The sequence below is a fragment of the Manis javanica genome, chromosome 4 (assembly GCF_040802235.1).
Source record: "Manis javanica isolate MJ-LG chromosome 4, MJ_LKY, whole genome shotgun sequence".
Classification (NCBI taxonomy): Eukaryota; Metazoa; Chordata; class Mammalia; order Pholidota; family Manidae; genus Manis; species Manis javanica.
Genome location: NC_133159.1, coordinates 115,699,907 through 115,721,402, shown reverse-complemented (window position 1 = coordinate 115,721,402; position 21,496 = coordinate 115,699,907). Strand labels below are relative to the sequence as shown.

Below are 21,496 nucleotides of genomic sequence, written 5' to 3'. Positions count from 1 at the left end.
TCTGGACTATACTCCTCAAGAGACCCTCAGCCTGTGCCATGTACCCTGGTAGACAAGATTGCTGGTGGGACCAATTTTTGTATAAAATCGAAGGGATTTGCATCCTATAAATATGCTTACAGAAACACTTGTTCTATGTCAGCAAATGGGAATGGGAGGACATCATTAGAAAAAAATCTATTTACTATATAGGTGACTTAAACAAAAACCCACAAATGACAGAAAGAAAAGCTGAAGAAAACATTTTTAGCTAAGAATTAAAATAAGAAAATGGGACTTAAAGTTGACAAAATACCACCTCTGATAGATCCAGGTAAAACTGGATTTATAGTTGAGAAAACTATGATCAAATAATTGTCTCAACAGCGTATATCTGAGGTTCCACACTAAGAGTGTTATGAAAACTCATGTCAATTTTATCATATGTATTTATTTTGAAGCAGAATATACTAGTAAGCAAGCCATTAACTAGAAATTATAATGTACAATATACTAAATGAAAATTCCATATTGCAATTTTGTCTGTGGTATTTTATGACTGATTATTCTGCTAGTTAGAGCCACAGTGTAAGCAGCTTTTTCCTAAACTAGCCTAATGCTTAATTAATCCTTAACACCTCATCCTGTGATGAACACATACTTCAGATGGTCTTACTGGAGCAAATCCACTCGACAGAGTTGACTGCACATTCTATGAAGCAGATTCTATTCTGAGTGGGCCGAGTCTGTTTTCAAATGCAGGGGTGGGGAGGGTGGAGCCCTGGCAGGGCTGTAATCCCCTGGGTCCTTCTTCAGCACGTTCCCACTCTGCTCAAGACCAAGGGTCTCAGCCATGCTCAGAAAACTCTGCAGAAACATCCTACATTCCCTTCAGTGCTGCCAACTGCTGTGGCTAGAGTCCTTCTCCAGGCTTCTCCAAATGACCCACCATCAGCTCTGAGGCTCTCAAGCTCCAAACCCCTGAATATCCAAGGCCTCTTGCCCCTGACAGGAAATGGTTTTCCCATGGTCAGTTCTGCAGGCTGAGTTTATTCAGAAAGGGATATCGCTAAAGTTTAAAAAAGTGAAATTTACTTGCATTGTCCTGTAGAAGAAACTTAAAAGATTTTGAGAAAGAGTAAGTACTTCATTACAGTATTTAAAAAATGCCAGATAGGTTTCACAAGAAACAACTTGTGAAATTCCTACACTGTAAGAAATGACAGATGATACTTGCACAAAATTGGCAACTGTCTTCCAGGAAGCCCTAAGATTTATGAGATGTTTAGAGTGATATCAGTCACAAAAAGCATTTGTACACAGCCACAATAGACTGTTGCAAACCAAATACAAGACAGGACAGAAGATGCAGGAGAAGGAAGAAGACTACCGGTCAGACGGCACATTGGACAGGAAGGCAGCTCCTGGAGGTAAGAGCCTCAAGGCCAAATGGGACAGGGACCTCCCCCACCAGTTTGTGCCTCAAACCTCAAGCTGGGCTGGGAAGATCTAGCCTCACCTTTCTAGACAGCAGAAGACTGTTGGTGGCCCTGGGCAGTGCTGAGCTCTGGGAAGCCTCATAGATGGCTGGCAGCAGAGCAGGGGGTTCTGTGTCCCACAAACTGGAACGAAGAAGTCACTGAACAGGCTCTGAGACTCCTCTACATCTCACGAGGAGTTCAGGATAGCCTGACACATTTTCCTCTCCTAGCCCAAAGTTCTAAGATCTGGAATAGGTTTTCTGAGTGTCCCCACCATAAGGGGAATCTGGGATCTGGCTGAAATGGCAAGCTTATTAATGGTGAGTGGCAATGGCTTTCAGGCTTGATTATGGTGCATCTATGTATTTTCTTACTGTTTTTGGTAGGATTTAAAAATGATTGGTTCATTAACTATTTAAAAGAGGAATAGTTCAGTAGAGGCAAGCTGGAGGTTAACCAGGATCATTCTTCAGTAGTATCCAGCCTGAAAAAGGGATAAAGGAATACAGGTTATTCTGCTGATTTAAAAACCCACCCAACCAGCCCAGGAACATTAGCTCAACATCGGGCCTCTTAATAAATACCATCTGTTGCAAGAGACTGCATTGTATTAAGAAAGGCCCACGTATCCGTAGAACTTAAGATGACTGTGTGGTTTAGGCTGAGGATAAAGGATTATACCCTCCTGCCAAAGACAAGGGAGGTGGTGTCCGAGGTGGTATTCTGTCTAATATCAATGAGACAGTGTCAGAGAGGAGACAGGACTTGAAAATACTCATTTACTATTTCACACTGTAAGTGAGAAACTGAAGTCTCTACATGAAATCTGAAAACTGAGAAATCATTTTGTTTATGAAATTCCAAGGTAGTAATTTCAAAATTTAACCCATACCTACTGAAGCTGAAAAAGTCCTGCCACCACCTCAGAGTTTCAAAAGTCCTATTTAATTTTCAGAGGCCTAATGACATCAATTTTAACCTTTAGTATTTCTCAACTTTTAAAATCCATTCCCCCTACAATGCTTTCTGCAGCTTATATTAAGCTTTATTAAAACTTTACTCTGTGTATTCACATAACATATATTTTAAATGCTTACAGAAAACTCCCTAACCTGGAGATTCTGATATGCTTCCTTTAAACTGATAATTGCTACTTTCAGTTTCCCATTTAAGAACGGTCCAAATCCATTCTAACTGTAGTGAAATGAATTAATAAAATCACATCCAAGAATACAACAAAATAACTACTAAGTACAGAAAAGCAACCTCAGATAAATGTTTACAATTACAATAAAAATTCCTTGAGTAAATGTACAATATAGGCTCAGAGTCATTTATTTAAAATAAAAGGTGGTTTGATAAGGATAAAAGCTGAGAACAGCAGAGAGGAAGCAAAGAGGAAAAGAAGACAAAATCTTCACCAAGTTTCACACTGAATCTCAAACAATCCACACTGACACATGGGCTCCCGGTGATGGGCACTGAGGAGAGCTGACGGTGGCATGGGACATCACCGATTCCTCCTTTATCCTTGCAGATGCACAAGAGGAGATCTAAGCATGGGCTCAGAAAAGGCCTTGCCTCAAGCCCTAATTAAGCTGATCTCAGAGGTAGGAATCAAAACAACATTTTCTTGTTCCCAGCTAAACCTTATTGTGAGTTGCTGCTTCTCTAGACCCTGCAGAGAAGGCTTATCTGCCAAACCCTTTCGGGGGCTCTGGGTGGGTTCCCGGGCCTGTTCTGGCTTGTCTGGCATGGTGCACTGCACCCATGAGAACCTTTCTGGGAATGTGGCAACCCTGGGGAGCAGTCAGCCTGGACCTCCAAACTTTACATGAGGCTAAGAAATTTCATCCCAACCAATAAGATGTGCTGGGGAATCAATGTCACGGGAAAAGAGCAAGACAGGCAGATGATGACTGGAGGTCCAAGCATGCTTCGGACCTCAGGAAGATGCGGAAGTCAGAACAGAAAGCCCCTAAATTCCACACATGTTGAATCACTAAGTTCACTACTGCTGTTGCTAAAGTCAAACATTTTTTTTAAAACCAAAACAACTCAAAACCAAACAAAAAAAAAAAGGTGACCTAAGAGATTTCCAGAAGATTATTCTCAGATTGTGAAACAGAGTGCAGTGTGTAAACGGTGACTGTAAGTCCAAGTTGGTCAGCTGGCACTTCCTCCAGGAGAGCTGAGGGAGGAAGAGGAAGGAGGCACTTTTTCTAGAAACAAGGTATGCTTCATTAAGACCCAGCTAAGCCACTACCTCTACACATGTTTTTTAAGATTCCAGCAACCCTTCCTTACTCTTTTAAAACTCTGGTAATTGTGGGCCAAGATCCAACAAGTCTTGGTACAGACTAACATTTTCTCAATTTCCTAAGCCTCCAAATATAGAAAAACAAACAACTAAAAGGAAGTGTACCCCCAATGTGGCCCACATCACATATATAGAGAAAACAAGGAGTTCGTACCTCACTCTCAACAGACAGAGCTGGGTTCTGAAATGTTACTCATCACTGTTTACTGGGTAACCGTCTGTGAATTGCCAGAAAAATCAACAGGGCCTTTCTCCTCAGCACAGCTTGGTATTTCTGAGAAAACCCAAATGATTTCAAATGCAATTGGTATCTCCAATTCCACCAAAGCTGTGCACACGATGAGCCAACCCCCTTTCAAATTTGAAAGACACAGCTATTTCCATTACACGCTGTCATCTTGCCTTTCTTCTACGGCTACTGTTCGCGGCTGTTGTGTTTCCAGCGTCTCCAGGGTGCTGGCTGAGAGCTCTAAGAACGTACCTGCCTCCCCCATTCTATCACCCTTCCGAAAGTCCATTTTCCTACTTCGCCCCAAGGATATACAAACTGCCAGGGGAGGCCAGCTGTCACAAGGGCCTCCTGGCAAGCTCACGTCTATAATAATTAATCACCAAAGACAAACTTTACATGGTGATCAACTTTGGGAGGAAAATGTCAAGCTTGCCTCACCACCAACAGGGCCACCGTCCACCACAGAATTCTTTCCTCTACCTCCAGGGCATGCAGATTTCACACACATTCAACAAAAAAACTGACACCAAGACACCAAGAGCAAAAGGACCAGAGAGATCAGAATTCTGCAAGTAAGTTCTATAATATTTTAAACTCTTAAACCAGGGGTCCACAAACTTCTTCTGGAAGAATTTAGGGTCTGCTGGCCACACAGTCTCTGTTTCAACTACTCAACTCTGCTGCTGTAGCACAAATGCAGACAGAGATGCAAAGGAAGAAAGGAGTTGTGGCTGTGCCCCACTACAACCTTATTTAAAATATTTAAAGTAGGTGGCTGGCCAGCAGGCTGTACTTCACTGACCTTGTCTGAGGCTCTGAAAGTTAATATAAGACACAGAGCTAATTTATAAAATTTAGAAGAGCTGCCAAGACAAAAGAAATTATGTGGCAGCCATTAGGGCAGGACCAGAAAGACCGGCGCCTCAGGAGAAATAGGGACTTACCTTGACCAGCACAGCCACCAAGATGCCCAGGAAAGTGAGGAGCAGGAGACTGAGTCTCCCTTTGTTGAACTGTTTCAAGAGGAAAAATTTTGCCCAGTCTACCTTTGACTGGCTGTTGGGAGGGTATCTGAGGTTGTTAGCACTTTCTCCCTTTAAGCTTTTTAATAAACAGGGACGTTGATGAGAAAAAGTATCAAAACTGTATTTTCCATGATAAACTCCCATCCCACTGGAACCTGAAAGAGGGAAGAGACACAACAGGCCCCTCTGTAAGTGACACCAGGTCCTCGGTCTGCACACTGCCAGGGACGTGCACAGACCTCCCTGCTGCCTGAAACACCCCATCTAGCTGTGCGGCCAGGGCAACTGGCTCTTCCAGGAAATTCTCCCCAGGGAAGTGACCTTTGGCATCACCCCCAATTCCAGAGAGGGGAAGGGAGCTCGCAGAGGTAGAGAATCTGCCCAAGGTGAAAGTGGAAGCCAGAACGTGAACCCAGACAGGTCCCACTGGAAGTACTGCGTGCTCTTCTGCCGCCGTTCCATCTGGCTTTATTTACCCATGGCCCTATTCACCCACCTGCTCTGAGCTCCTAGAAAGTAACAAAGACCAGGATGGCAGGACTATGCAGCTGGGTGGTAATAACCGAGTTATGTCCACCCTCTTAAAAAGCCATGCTCTGTGACGTGTGACAGTTTCCATCTATTGTATGTGCTGGGTAGACACATGCATACAGCGCAGTGGCATGAGGCATGGGTAACTGGGGCCCTAGAAGCAGTTTTCTGGTGCCCGGCTGTTGGTGTTTAATTTAGGTGATAATTGAAACTGTAGGGAAATTTGGCAATACATATCAAAAGATACACATTTTAGAAGAAAAATCTGAACTGTATGCCAAAAGATTAATAGTGCTTATGCCTGGGAAGTTATTACATTTTTCTTATAACTTTCTCTAGTATTTTGTTTGTTTTTGCCCATTTCCCAATAAGCCTTTGAGTTAGAAGAAAAAAGCATTTCATTTTGAAAAAATAAAAATAAAAAAACCATTTTAACACAGCAATTATACTACTAGATTGTTTTTCCTAAGGAAATAATCAGAAATTGCACAATATAGAATCATGATACAAAAAGTTTTGAAATCACAAAAACCTAATGCCAGGAATTAGTTAAATAAATATGCTGCATTCATAATGGAACAGTACGCAGTTACTGAGATCCCGACATGCATGCATACTGACATGGGAAAATGTCACATTATATCGTCACCTACAGGCTAGAAAACACATAACAGGATAACCATTTTTGAATAAAACAGTCACACATTTATGTATATATCTGCACATATACATAAGGAAAGAATTTTAAGGATGTAGACTGGAGGTTATCTTTAACAAGTGGAGTTACGGGGAATCTAGAAGGCCTGTGGGAAGATGACCTTCAAGTGGGTGTCAGGGAATGTCTCTCTCAGGAGGAGACAACAGAGCAGACAGCCAACTCAAATTCCTGGACAAATGATTCATGAAATGGCCCTCTGAGAGGATTCAGGGTGACTTACCCACTCCTCCAAAGGGTAAAGAGCTGAGAGTGAAGTGCATAATCACGTCGTTGGCTGTGACACCACCACTGGATGTTCCATCAATCATCCGTTTGATGAGCTGAGGGACAGAACAAAGGCTCCTGCATTCGTGGTACCTGCAGTGTGGGCTGTGTGCTGAAGGGACCTGCATATCAGCTTCATGTACTGGCATGACTATTTGAATTTGGGTACACCATGCCAAATACATGAATAATCTAAAGTGCTCAATTTAGCAAACATGTAATTGGCATCTAGCACCAGATACATATCCAGAACCTCAAGGGAGGTGACACTGAACCAGTTCTGTGGCTCAGTCACCACCTACAGCTGGACTCACCAGAAGACCAAAGTCTTTTGTTATAAGGGACAGATTAGACTACATATATTCTGGTTTTTAAAAATTGTTAATATTTCTCCATCTCTGCTCTAAATAATAGCATACAATTAATAGACATCACTTAGTTTTTCTGAAATAAAAAAAATATTAAGATTTTAGACTTAGTCTCTTATTTTTGAAGCAAAAAATATGGTTGGCTTAAGACCATAATAGGCACAATGACATTTGGCTGTTAAATATAATTTCACCTGGCTGCCAGTGAGCTCTTGAGCGTTCTTTGTAGTGAACATCAAGGTGGAGTCTGGTTACGACATGACCCAGTCACTGGGATGTGCTCCCCACAACCTGCACCCTGGCCGTCAGACTCTAAGCTCCAGGCTTCCTGCCGACCACATTACCTGTGGTCAGTTCAAATATCAGACCATTGTTTGTTGAGAAGCCATCCTTTACTGGGCCGCACACACCTGCTCTCACCTCACACAGCTGCATCTCTATAGGAGCAGCCCCGTGACCAGCTGCACATTACCACCATAGGCTCTGCAGACAATATTTGCTTTGTGAACTCCTCAGCCCTCGAGTGGTCCCAACTTCCTCCTTCTGGTTTTCCCTCTTCTTCAGCAGGCTCCTGAACTTACTTGCCCATCTTAAGGCCACCATCCCTTAGCAGATCACTCATGAGGCGAGCAAACAAGCCAGTTGGACAGGGGGCTACCCTGCTCACCCTGGTGTGACCTGCTCACCTGGCTGTGATGGCTCCAGCACCCTGACAACAAAGTAATGTGACTGGAGAAACTGGAATCCAAGATTTCACAACCATTCCTGTGACAGTGGCAGAAGTCTGTCCCCCACAGCCCTCCCCAAGAGGCTGTGAATGCCGTTGGGTAAGAAGGGAAGGCTCTTACACAGGAACGCCCTGGGGAGTACATCAGGACCTAAGTCGCTAAGGCTGGTTCATGAAAGTCTTCTAGTTATCCGGAGGTGTTTGTGAGCCAAAAAAAACTTGTGATGCTCACCCCTGAAGACTTAGATATAATCCCTGGGGCATGGAAAAGGTAACATTGACAGCACTAGGGCCTCACACCTGTGGCACTTCTGAATAGACTCACCGGCAGGTTCCGTGTTGTACAAAATCAACTGGTGTTTGCTGTGTGGCAAAGAAGAAATGCAGTTTATGACAGCGCGCCATTCCCGATAAACTACCTTATTGTTGTGAGAAAACACATAGAGAGCCAGGGGCTTTTCACGTTCATTTATGAATTTTATAGCTTCATCTGCATCCTTCACAGGCACTATTGGAAGAATTGGTCCAAAAATTTCTTCTTGCATCACTTTAGTTTCAGGATCAACGTCAGTAAGTACTGTTGGGGCTGAAAAGACAATAAGGAAAAGGACTGAAGCAGAAGACAGAAATGCAAAGCCCCCGTGTCACATCCCGGGCCCTCTCCCATTCCCACCTAAGTATTATTTATTAAAACAAAGCCCTGAGTGTAGGTGTGGATGAAACATGTAGATATTAAACATCTCCAAGCATGTGTATCAGGGGATCCTTAAGCAAACCATGGGAAAGACAAATGCTTGTGTACATCCTGTTTGTATCTGGCCTGTTCACAGCTATATTCGTCTGCAGGGGGATTATGTTTGTCTTTTTCTAGATGGGTCTTCCTGGGAGTGCAACAGCCCCTCTGTGGATCAAATCAACATCAATTCTTTTTTTTAAAAATTATTATTTTAAAAGTATTATTAATAATCTTACGTTGGTTTCAAATCTACATCACAGTGGTTCAACAGTTCCCATGATCAACTTATACTGGGACTGCAAATTTGCCCTTTTATCCCCTCCCCCACCCCCACGTCCCCCTTGGTAACCACTAGTCACCTCTCAGTGTCTATGAGTCTGATGCCGTTTTGTTCTGTTTTGCTTTGTTTTTACATTTCACAAATAAGTCACATCATATGGTATTTGTCTTTCTCTGCCTGGCTTATTTCACTGAGCCTAATACCCTCAATACCAATTCTTAATTCAAGGGCTTTCTTGCATATGATCTCATTCACCTTTATTTCAACTCCATTAGACAGGTTAAGAAAATATACTTAATTGGCCAAGATTCCCTGACCCTTAATTCAGTGTGGTGTCCACTATGGGGAAGGGCACAAGAAAGGAGGGCAATGTGGATGCTGAGGAAGCCCCACAGTGCCCCGGTGTCCATGCCAAGCCAGTCACCAATGAGCAGTACTCAGCAGGCCCCTGAAATCATCCATGAACAGAGAAGACACCCGACAATAACAAGTGTGCTCTTTCCCGTACCCCTGATTTTCTACTAGGTCACCCTGGCACTGTGGCTGAGGATGGCTCGCTCCAGCCTGCTCCAGGGCTATGTAAGTTTCTCCCCCCATCTGCTGCCCACTGCATCCCTGGGTCAGAGACCTGGTTGGGTTTGGGTGTCCACCCTCCTCTGTACAGCCATGTGCTCAGGTAAGGTGACCCTGACTCCAGGTCAGGGGAAAGTTCCTAACTAATTGAGCTAATTATTAATCTCATCATTGACCTGGCTAGAAGGGGGCAAAGTTGATGTGCTAAGGGAGAACAGGAAGGTGAAGGACTGGGGGTTTGTGAGGATGTCACTGAGCCGCTTAATTAACAGACCAGAAGCACCTCGGGCCTGCTTATTATGAGAGAATAATTTTGCTTACTGTTTAAGTCCTTTAGCTTCTGTGTTTTTTTTTTAAGTTGGGTTTTTTGGAGATCCCATCTCACACCCTCTTCTACCTGAAGGGAGCGGTAAGTCAAGCTATTTGGGGCAGCTTCTTTGCCAGCTAAATATGTCTATAATTCTTTTGTCTTATATGTAATTTTAGACAAATATATTTAAAACTCAGAAATAATACATATTCATGGCAAAGAATAAAAAGCACAAAAAGAAAGTAAACAAAAAATAAGGTCAAGCACCATAGATCAAAACACTCTTTCTGGAAAAGGACTGCAACTGGCTAGATGTGGAATTGTGGCCAAGCTATTTTTTTGTGCTGTGTTTCCAGCCATAAGCTGAAAACAATTATACAAAGTTTGATTCTGCTTCTCAGTTGTAGGAAGAAAAAAAATTAGACAAAATATGTGTACATACAAAAACTTAATGCAACACATGTAGTATTATTAAACACGCATATGGACATATATAAAATATATAAAACCGTCTTTAACCAAAGCAGTATACCAGAAAGCAGTATTTAACAGTTCATTAAACACTACATTAGCGTCAGTAAATAGTGCCAATAAGACCATCAAGTCGCAGTGTCTGGAGAGGAATGTGAATTTCCATTACCCACATAGCGTGAGGCCTCATCCGTCTCCCCGCCAAAGGCAATCTGTTGTCCTTCAAGCAAACTCAGTATTCTCTTAAAATGACGAAGACTGATGATCCTTTCATAATCAGGAGATTCTTTTATATTTTCTCCATAAAATGCCTATTTAAAACAATAGTATTAGCCATTAAAGACCCTATTTCAATTTCTTTAGCAAGTACAAAATCCATTCATGCCCCAAAACTGAACTGGTTTTCTATCATGCCCCCCACCCTCCCAATCAAGTACTTTCATAAGAGTCTACCAGCAGTGAGTTTAAGCTGTTTGTCAGGTCCAGGACAAGAACTCAAGCACACACACAGATCTATCATTTTCCACAGTTTCAGGGGTTTTCAGGTATCTCTTGCAAACTGCGTGCAGGCCCTCCCGGGGGCGAATGCGGGAGGCAGCAGTGGGTCGGGGGGTTCTCAATCTGAATCGGGCCACCTGCCACTGTGTTGCAGCTGGGGCTGCCTGCCTCTTGTGAGGAGTTGTATAGTTGCAACACAGACGCGGGGACCTAAAAAACCTGAAATACTCAGCCCTTCACAGGAAATTCACTGAGCTTTGTGCTACTTCATAGTTTTACATCTTTTCTGGACTGGTATTTCCACCAGTTGCAGATGACAGGGAAATCACAGAAAGGATCAGAATTAAGTTCTGGTAAATTAGCCTCAAAAGCAAAAGAGCCTCGAAATCATACAGCCAATATTTACTATGTAAAGCAAACACAGTTACTGAACTGTTGCATTATCTCAAAGCCTTGGGAGAGCGCTCATGCACTGGCAATCTAAATGAGCACTGCTCACCCACCCTCGGCCCATAGTCCCTGACCTGGGAGGCAGGAACCACCAGGCAGCCATTGACATGCACATTCCTGGGCTGCAGCTCCAGGGCCACCAACAGTAGTTTTCAATGCTGGCTGCACCTTAGAATCACCCAGAGACCCCAGACTAGCTGCTTCATGTTTTGGAAGGGCAAGGACTGGCAACTTCCTAAATGGCTCTCTAGTGAACCTCAGTAGAGAACCAGTGTGTTAAGAGTACAAATGCCTCAAAGGTGGCAGAAGGGCTCTTATTCCCTTGAAGCCAAGTTCAACACCAGACTCGCCTAAGCACGTCTTGTCTGATTTCCAGGTGTTTCTGGCCTCACAGGTTACCTGTGGCCTCTCTCTCTGCTGTCCACATTCTGACCGGCCAGTTCACCTCTTGCGTGTTCCTGTCTGACTCCCCCTCAGTAGCGTCGCTGACGTCCACCTCCACATCAACACCCTCGGCCCCTCGTGCCCAGAGTCACCCTGCTGGGGGTCCCTGACTTCCGTAAACTTCCTGGCATCTGACTGTTATTCTCTGATCATGAACACTGCTCTTGCATGGGCTTGATCCTTCCTGTCAGTGCTCAGTGAACACCTGTTGAGTGAACAATGATTATTCCAATAATTTCTTCCATCCAGAGGGCTTACTGACCCCCTCCCACGGTGAACTCAGTCACACTGGTTCGTCCCATTCCTTTCTTCCAATCCAAACCCTACATTTCTTTAAGGCTTAGCTCAGCACACTACCATGCAGCCTTGATTCTCTTGCCAAGGTCTTAAACACCCTGAAAGATCGATAACCATGTCAAGAGTATAACATAAATAGGTATTTAATTCACTCACTCCTCCAAACTACTGGCCTTCCTAATACCTGGCCCTCTGCACACACAGGAACTGATACCCTTAATGAGCAGTGGTCAACATGGCAAAGCACCTCTTACTCATTTCAAGGACCAGCAATGTTCACTTACAAGCACAAAACATAGTGATTTTTTTAAAGCCATGTACCACAACTAACCAGTTGTTTCATAAGCAAATCAATGAGACAGTTTAAGTGGGTCTAACACCAACCTAATCTTGCTCCCTGAGACAGTCTACGAGAGGTGCAAAGAGCATTTTTAATCAGCCAATAAGTTAATTCAGTCACACGTGCTACTGGAATTTTCCTGAGCAGATGAGGGAATAGGGATGCTGGCTGCAAACAGATGATTTAACTCCATATTTTAATGAAACTAATGGAATCAAATGTGTTAAGTACAAACCTTCACGCTTTCCTTAATCTTCTGCACAATTTGATTCTGGAGGGATGGTTCACAGAGAACGTAGTCAGGAGCAATGCAGGTTTGACCGCAGTTCATGTACTTCCCCCAGGCTATACGTCTGTGGGGGAGGGGCGAAAAACCCAGAATAGCCATGGTAGTCAGTCTACTATCCACTTGTTATGTAATTTTGCGTTGTTTGAATACTTTGCAACTACCATGTATTCATAGATTTACTTGGTACTCTTCACAAAAAATAAAACTTAAAAAAATTCATTTCTAAATCAGTTGGCTAGAACTTAGAGTGCATTTTTCAACTGATGTAGAACATTCTAAGCAGCAGGGAAATTCTCACACCAACCCACAGGAAAGAGTACTTGATTAACAAGCCATTGCCTACTGCAGGGAGACAGAGAAACAGCCTCACAACACCCTGCTCCTCCTTCCCCAACTCCAGCCAAGAGGGAGTCTGGGAGGAGGACAGGAGTTCCACACAGACCTCACCTCTCCTGGTTTGGCTTTAGGTCCTGCTGGCCAGATGTTTGAGCATAAAACAGGACAACAGCCAGCCTCCGAGACCACCCTGCTCTCTGTGGGGCCTCTCCCTGCCTCAGAAAGCTGTCCTATGCATAGATCCAAGTCCACGACCTGAATGTCGCTACCGAGAGTCTCATGCTCTGGGAGGTATAGACTTCTACCCAGATGCAGCCGAAACTCCTTAGGCCTCCTTTGCTCCTCATCTCCGAGAGGAGAGAAAGCCATGCCACCTCGAGCACACAGTCAGTCCTGGGCTGTGGCAGTTCTGGGTAGCCACACCTGATTTAGCAGAAAGAACCTGAAACCTTTTTTTTCTAGTTCCCACAGGGAAGATGCTATTCTTGCATGAATAATAGTGATTTTGTCAACAAAGGACCTCAGTTAAGAGGTCCACATAATACCCTTTCTGTTGGAAATTTGAAGACTCTTATTAGGCACACACAGTACTTTACTTCATGGATTATCTGCCAGCAGAACAGTAAAGTTTCCGGACTATCATCTTGAGAGGAAGGCACTTTTTCTTAACTCCTAAGGCCAACCACATAACATCAAGACCTCTTAGCCATCTCTTCTGGCAGTGGCACCAACAGAGGTTACTCCTGTGGACGTTAACCACAGTCCCTCAGAGTCACGAAGCACGAGGTTCCAGTACAAAGAAGATATGCCAACCCATTAGGAGAGGTCTCCTCCGGGCTGGGAAAACCGCACTAAGCAGAGTGCCAGTCTCACCTGCAGGCGATGTCCAGGTCACAGTCTCTATCAATGTAACATGGGCTCTTCCCTCCCAGTTCAAGAGTCACAGGGGTCAAATGCTTGGCGGCAGCTTCCATGACAATTTTTCCGACTGCAGTGCTTCCCGTGTAGAAAATGTGGTCAAATCGTTGCTTCAGAAGTTCCGTGGCTTCTTCAACACCACCATTAACGACAACATACAAGTCCTTAAAGACAGAAAAACATACATTGCCAAATTCATCATATTGTCTAACATCAACAATTTCTTCAGTGTAAACATGTAACATTCAGGAATATCAGAGAAGATGGAGACCAGCCCCTATGATGAAAGAAGCAGCAGCTGACAGAGGCAAGAGGAGAACCATCTGGTGGCATCTGAGAGTCATCACCCGACAGTGGAACTGACCTGAGAGTTCACTGCTTTCTCATGAGCTCAGCAGTGAAGACAAATGATAGCAAATAATTAGATCTGACCAAGGAAATGCAGATGGCAGTTTGCAAGTTGAGAATCTGAGTGAGAAAATGTGGCTGCTGTTGTAACTAGAACAGGTCCCACCTGAATGTATTAACCCGAATGTTCTCTCTCTACACAACACAGGGTAGGCTTGACCCACAGTAGGAACCTAGTAAATGTCTGCTGAATGAATGCAAGGGAATGCAAATGAGATAATTTGCTTTTGAAGCCAGATCTGGACTAGACCTGGGCCTGTCACCCACTAGCTTATATGACCTCTGGCAACCTACTGATCATCTCTGAGCCTGTTTACTCACCGGTTACTGGAGGGAAGTCACATGGCTTTGGACTGAGCCCTTCTGTGCACTGTGCTATTACCAACATTTCACCAGAGAAAGTATCTTGGATGTTAACAGTATGAAAAACAGTGGCAGAAACAAGTGGGCAAGGAAAGCAGACAGAGGGAGATGTCCAGGAAGCATCCCTGTGGACCTCACGTTTCTACTTGACTGCTATCTAGGAGGGCAGATGAGTTCTCGTTCATCCGTAGTTCAACTGCCCAACACGTTTCACATTTTCACTAGCATGTGGCTTAATCTACAGAGCAAACATGATTGGTCCCAAACTAAGTGAGCTAGGGTGGGCATCATTATCCCATCTGGAGAGTCAGATCATGAAGAATTTACCCATAAGGAGGGGCAAACAGGACCTTCAACCTCTACCTTGGTTCCAAATCCTACTCAACCCATGACATCAATTGTCCTCCTCATCCTCCTGAACTGGATAACCACAGCTACCAGAACAGAACTGTTCTCTGGGCTGCTCTAACAGTGATGAGACAACAGAGAGAACAATGGTATTTCAAGACCCCGAGATGCCTCTGCTTTATTATAAATTAATGGGTTACAACTCTAGGTATGGTATTTTAAAGTTGTCTTTCAATGAAAGCTCAATGAGGACTCCTCCCTGTACAATTCCACGGAGAACTAAGTAGTCCCAAGTTCACGGTGGCATCATAAACCCAGGAGGGCAGAGAGCCTCTGATTCAGGCAGACGAGATCATCGTCTTTATCTAACCTTTGATACTCCTAAATGCCATCTCTTTAACTCCAGAACACTCTGGTTCAGGAAGCCATTTTCTTCTTACAACTTTCATGCCACAGACTCACCCATTTTAAAAGCAGAAGCGTCCTTAGGTAACTATACCCCATCAAGATGAGAGAGATTACCAGCACCCAGCACAGTACCAGTCCCTCACTAAACAAAGCTTTAAATGGGTACACCCCAAATCACATTAGATCAAAGGTTAATCTAAAATGCCAAAAGACAAAAGAGGATTTGTAAATAGTGGGGGTTGCCTAGGAAGCCCTGGACCCAAGTACCTATGTAACTACAATAACTGAGTGATTCCATGTTTATTATGAAACTTAGTTTCTTTTATTAAACTTACTGGAGGCTTAGGAACCTGCCCACAGAACCCCAGCTGCAGATGACACACGTGAGCAGGAAGAACCTGTGTGTGGAGGATGGGTCAGGACATAATTACCTGGTCTAAATACTGAGGGAGGAGCTTCGCCAAGATCTTGGCTGTATGTTCACTTACTTCAGAAGGCTTGATAATCGCAGCATTTCCTAAACAAAGCAAAAAGCAAACCAGTATCATCTCATACTTGAGTAACAGTATATTTATATTTACTCATTACTATTACTCTAAGTAGTACATTAAATATACTAAACAGCATACTTACTATTGCTCTGTTTGGTGGCTTTAGTAGCCCCCAAAATGTGGGGAATACAGATCCAGTATTTCAATTATTTCCACAGCTTTAATTCTGTTCTTCCTCAATGAGAGCAGGCTCATTCTCCTTTTTCCTCAAATGCTAACCCTCAGCTCTATCCTCAGGTCACTGGTAATGGGCTCAGCAGCAGCCCTCATCCTCCAGCTTCCCCCCATACACTTTTACCACTACCACCATTGGGCTTTCCCGTTTGCCCTGGAAATGTTGGGCAAACAAACCCTGTCAGCAAAAGCTACTGACTAGGATCCTGCAGAAGTAAAAAATTAGTCTCTTGGTGCTTGCTATGCCCCCCAGCTGGCTTTACTACCTCGGCCCCCATCTGATTGGAGAAACTGGTCAGGCAGATTCAAACGGTTCATCCAAGACCAGAGCTGGCAACTGAACCTAAACTACAATAGGGATGCCTGACTCCAAGCTCCTGGACATGTTGACTCATGCCTTTAATGCCCTCACAGATTGACTCCCAAGATGTTTCAAAGAACAGTTACCCTGAAAACTTCTCTGGAGCCCATTTGAAAAGTAGTAATATTTATGAATTCTCGGTACACTGCTGGTGTAAACAAGGCACACCAAGGCAAAGTGAATGTATGTAATAAGCTGAGGCCACACCTGCAGCAATGGCTCCTATCAGAGGATGAATGGTGAGAACAAGCGGGTAGTTCCAAGCTCCAATAATCAGCACAACCCCCAGGGGCTCTGGCTGAACATAGACCTCATCCAGCAAGGTGAGCAGGTTCTTTTTAGCTGGTCTCGCAGTAACCCACTCAGGAAGCTTCTCCAGCATGAGATCTATTTCCCCAAGAATGGTAATGACTTCATGGCTGTACGCGTTGAGTTCACTCTGTTATGATAGAACCACAGTTAACTTTGCGTGACTATGACACACTCTGCCCTGAATGTCAGAAACTTCCGGCCTGGTACCCTGACAGTGACAACCGGCTGCTATGCCGTTCCAGTTCCTTGTGGAACCTCCAGGTTCTCATTAAGATCTTGCTAACTCCCTTTCTAAAATATTTAATCTGTTTACGTCCTTCTTTACTGAGCCATTTAAAATCAGGTTTGAACAGCATCTCTTTCAGGAAGACTTCCCTGATTGAGAATAGCCTGCCTTGATCATGCTTATAAACCATAGCAATTACAGCTTTTCACTCTTCAACAGTTACGGTTTATAACTATACTCACATTATGTCTGTGTCTGTTTTGTTTCCCAACCAAATTTAAAACCCTTAAAGGCAAGGAACTTACTATATTTCTTTATTAATCCTATATATTTACATACACAGATATTTGCTGCTTATAGAGTGAAAGATTCAGACTTTTTGAAATTTTAATTATTCCATCTTATTTGATAGTATAGCCCTTTTCCACCAAAAGTATGATAAAGGAAATGTTATAGTTACTGTCGTTCTTACTACTACTGATGTTACTACCTGTCAGAATGTTTTCTGACTGGGTGAAGTGAAGAAGGAAGATTGACAATGCCGTGTTACCCCTGGAATGAAGACAAAAAGTAAACATAGATGATAGCAATATTATTAGAATATATAGGGGATATATACTTATATCCTAAATACTGCCCAAAACCTTGTTACTCAAAGTGTGAGCCCAGATTTTTTGTGAAGGCAGAGCAGGAGGGTCCTGAGCTCACCCCTCTCACCGACACACCAAAGCTACATGTAGGGCAACCCTCCCTGAGAACCAGCTGAAGACTGGCAGAACAGCTCTTTGGCAGCTAATGTTAAAATTAAAAAGCCACCTGGAGAGGGGTAGGTTGGGCAGAGTGCGGTCTGGTCAGGACCCACCTCCTCCATCCCTGACACAGGCCTGGGGGCTACAAGTGGAAGGAACCATACAGGCGCAGAGGGCCTTCCTGAGGAGCCAGGGGTTCTAGCCCCACTCCAGGCACCTCCCAGTCATGGGGAACTGCACCAGGAAAAGGAGCCCCCATAACATCTGGCTTTAAAAATCAGAGAGGCTATAGGAAACCAAGACTCCACTCTTAAAGGGCCTGTGCACAAACTCACGCACTTCAAACCCCAGCACAGGGGCAGCAGTTTGAAAATCACCTGGGCCACACGTGAAAGAGATTTATTGACTAATTTTAAGGTGTTTTCCAGAGGGACAGGGGATGTGGAGGGACTTTCTCCTGGTACAGAAGTGCTGATGGGTAGTAGTTTACAATATTCTCAAAATTAAACTCAAAATGGATTAAATACCTAAATGTACGACCTACAACAATAAAACTCCTAAAAGAAAACATAGGCAGTAAACTACTGGATGTCAGTCTTGGCAATATTTTTTTGGATCTATCTCCTAAGGCAAGGACAATAAAAGCAAAACAAACAAATGGAACTACAGCAAACTAAAACTTCTGCCAGTGAAGGAAATCAACAAAATGAAAAGGCAATCTTTGTGAGAAAGTATTTGCAAATGATATATTTGATAAAGGATTAATATCCAGAATATATAAAGAACTCACATAACTAAACACTAAAAAAACAAGCAATCCAATTAAAAAATTGACAGAGAATCTAGGGAAGGCCAACAGATACATGAAAAGATGCTCAACATCATTAATCATCAGGGAAATGCAAATCAAAACCATAATTAAATATGTCAGAATGGCTCATATCAAAAAGAAATAAATGTGGCAAGAACGTGGAGAAAATGAAATCCTCGTGCACTGTTGGTAGGTATGTAAATTAGTGGACCACAGAAAATGGTATGGAGATTCCTCAAAAAATTAGAAATAGAGCTACCATATGATCTAGCAATATCACTTCTGAGTATTTAGCCACAGAAAATGAAGCCACTAATTGGAAAAGATAAATGCACCCCTACCCTATGTTTACCACCACCTTATTTACAATTGCCAAGATATGGAAGCAACCTAAGTATCTGACAAACGAATGAATAAAGAAGATCTGATACACATATACAATGGAGTATTAGGCATAAAAAAAAGTGCAATCTTGTCAACATGGAAGACTTAAGAGGATATTATGCTAAGTGAAGTAAGACAGAGACACCATATATGGAATCTAAAAAACAAAACAAATGAACAAACAGAACAGACTTACAAATAGAGAGCAAAACGGTGGCCAGAGGGAAGGGAGGTATGCATTTGGGAGAAATAGGTGAAGATTAAGAAGTACAAACTTCCAATTATACAATAATTTAGGGGGCTGTAAAGTACAGCGTAGGGATTATAGTCAATATTGCAGTAACTCTGTATGGTGGTGACAGAAGATGGTAACTAAGCATGTTCATCATTTTGCAATATACATACATATTGAATCACTATGTTGTACACCTGAAACTAACATAATATGTAGGTCATATGCCCCACAATTAAAAAAAAATGTGGTTCCAAAATCGGCAACAGGGCTGTTAGAAACTTAGAATATTCTGTCAGACCCTCTCCCAGACCTACTGAATCACAATTTGCATTTTAACAAGATCCCCAGGTGAGTCACCAGTGCACTCGAGTTTGAGAAACAACGACCTAAAACACAACGGCGTGGAAGAAATTTGAGTGTAACAACCAAAAATCCTGATTACAAAAGAAACAATGAACAAGGTTAAAAGAAAATAAACAGACCAGGATAAAAATGTCTGCAATACAGTAAGCCGACAAATTATCTAAATCCAGAATATACAGAGAATTCCTCCAAATAATAAGGAAAAGGGCCATAAATGCAACAGAAAAACAAGCAATTTGCAAAAGAACAAAGGCTTGAAGACACACACATACCTACGTGTCTGCAAATATGCACGAGAGGGGCTGGCTAAGCAAAGCACGATCGGGAAAACCAGGCGGAACTTTTGCTTTATCGGTACTGCCGGAGATTTTACTCCCACAGTGCTTGCGTAATCAAAAACGAAGGAAAAAAATGCCAAAGCTCGGGCGAAACACGGTCCCTAAGTGGGGCGGCGGGAGGCGGTGTCCCGACTCCGCCCACCGCGCACCCACCTTGCACAGGTCGGCGGTGATGGCCGCCAGGATGTCCTTCTCGCGCTCCAGCACCATCCTGCGCAGGGCCTCGAGCTGCTGCAGCCGGAACCTGAGGGGTCGCGACCGGCCGGACTCGAACGCGCGGCGAACCCTCTGAACTTCGCGCTCCATGGCCTCGTGCTGAGCAAAGAGAGGGGAGGTCGGGGGCCGTGGCGGGTGGGATGGACACCTGTGCGGGTGGCGACGTCTCGCCCCCTCCCTCCCCTCCCGCCCGTGGGCCCCCCACGACCGACCTGAGCTGTACCTCCTTCCCGCACGACTCGCTCGCTGGCTCTGTGGCGACCTCTACCTCGCTGTCCAACAGCCCGACGGCGGCTCAGAGGGGCTGGGCTCCACCCCAGCCGCGCACCTATTGGCCGGTGCAGCCCACGTGACCCAGCGGCCGGCCGCCGGCCCCTCCCGCTCCCGCCGCTTCCCCAGAGACGACCGCGGATGTGGGCATGTGGGTGTGGGGGCGGTGGACGTGCAAGGCGGAGCCCAGCCGGCGCGATGACCCCGCCCTGGGTGGCTCCAGGACCGGAAGAGGAGCCCCCGAGGAGGGGGCTGGGCGTCAGAGGGCCAGGCGCAAGGCAGGAGCGCCCCGACACCGCGACGGGGGACGGCCCGCTCGGAGAGACGCCCTCGAGAGGGGTTCTCCGTCCCCCTCCATTTTGTGGCTCTCTGAGAGCCACCAGGCGCCGGCCCGTAGACCGGCGCGTTCCCCGGAGCCGTCTTAGCCCTGAGGGCCCGAAGGCCGGCCGGATGCAGGTGACGCACCCGCCGCCCTCCTCTGCTTCGGCCCAGCATTAGCTGCCTCACTTTATGCACTACAAGACATGTTTCAAGAATTTCCGCCGAGGTTAGTCCCCTGAGGGCAGGAGGCCAGGACTTCGTCTCGGATGCTAGCCCCAGCGGGCGTTTTGACAGTGGACTGACACCGTCGCCCATCGCTTAAACGTGCTCCCTGGGCTGCACAGTCCCTGCTAGGTAACTTCCCGCTGTTACACTTAAAAATAAGTCAGTTACTGTACCAGCAAAAACATGGGTTTATTCGAGAATAGCAGAGAATTGCAATCTGGGACAGGTAAACTAGGCAAAACCGTAAGCACATCTGGAGAGCAAAGCAGAGAAAGCTCCTGACACAGGAAGGGCCAAAGGGCCGGGTTGGGGCTGTTCTAAACAAAAAGTCCATTGGAGCAGACTGAGTCCACCATGCATCGTGGCTTCCCATTGGCTGAGGTGTGACAGTATCTCCCTGGCCAGGCAGGCGAAAGGCAGAAACCTTCCTCGGCTTAGGGGTAAAGCAGCTGGAAGGGTTTAGCCCCGGTCTCTTCCTGCCCATGGGCGGCTGAGATTTACTTGGAGGGGTGGGCGTGAGGCTCCCACTGCAGGCCTCCCAAGCCATGTCGGTGAGGCGTCCCTTTATTTTCACGCCACTTTTCTGCTCCCCTGTACAGAGAACTCCTCCAAAGAGGAAACCCACTCCACTCAGATTTTTCCCCCTTATTTCCTAGCTGCCAAATCCAAGGAGGTAATTCCCAGTTCTTATCTTAGTGTACTCAGCAATAGTTACCACACCTGATTATTGCCACCGTGTGGGGCTGGTTTTCCATTGCCCTGCACAATTCTGTTTTTACCTCTCTGAGTCCACTGGGTTTTCCTTTGCTGCGTCTTGCTCTCCTTCCAGACCTTTCTGAGTGTTCA

The 21,496-nt window shown here is 44.7% G+C and overlaps 1 protein-coding gene across 11 annotated transcripts; it reads right to left on the bottom strand.

Moving 5' to 3' along the window:
• Positions 1-410: 410 nt before the first annotated feature.
• On the bottom strand, positions 411-20,165 carry ALDH3A2 (aldehyde dehydrogenase 3 family member A2). Of its 11 annotated transcripts, none has more exons than XM_017679631.3 (12): positions 20,058-20,165; positions 19,772-19,933; positions 16,408-16,639; positions 15,546-15,631; positions 13,543-13,751; positions 12,280-12,397; positions 10,185-10,326; positions 8,065-8,231; positions 6,507-6,606; positions 4,957-5,192; positions 3,935-4,054; positions 411-1,944 (listed from the first exon to the last, which is right to left on the bottom strand). In XM_017679631.3, the coding sequence occupies exons 2-11, from the start codon at positions 19,922-19,924 to the stop codon at positions 3,977-3,979; spliced, it is 1,521 nt and encodes a 506-aa protein (XP_017535120.3). In that variant the 5' UTR covers positions 19,925-19,933; positions 20,058-20,165; the 3' UTR covers positions 411-1,944; positions 3,935-3,976. The 11 variants fall into 11 exon arrangements, 8 of the variants coding, with proteins under 8 accessions (XP_017535120.3, XP_017535119.3, XP_017535122.3 ...); XM_017679630.3 differs by having other exon boundaries at positions 20,047-20,163; XM_017679633.3 differs by lacking the exon at positions 20,058-20,165 and adding an exon at positions 17,229-17,290 and having other exon boundaries at positions 19,772-19,987.
• Between the last annotated feature and the right edge of the window lie 1,331 nt (positions 20,166-21,496).

Coding starts and splice junctions, on each gene's coding strand:
- ALDH3A2 (XM_017679631.3), bottom strand. CDS start 19,924: ATGGAGCGCGAAGTTCAGAGGGTTCGCCGCGCGTTCGAGTCCGGCCGG. Junction 12,398..13,542: donor GACCTGGACATCGCCTGCAG/GTGAGACTGGCA, acceptor CCTCCCCCACAG/ACGTATAGCCTGGGGGAAGT. Junction 6,607..8,064: donor TGTTTTCTCACAACAATAAG/GTAGTTTATCGG, acceptor TCTGTCCCTCAG/CTCATCAAACGGATGATTGA.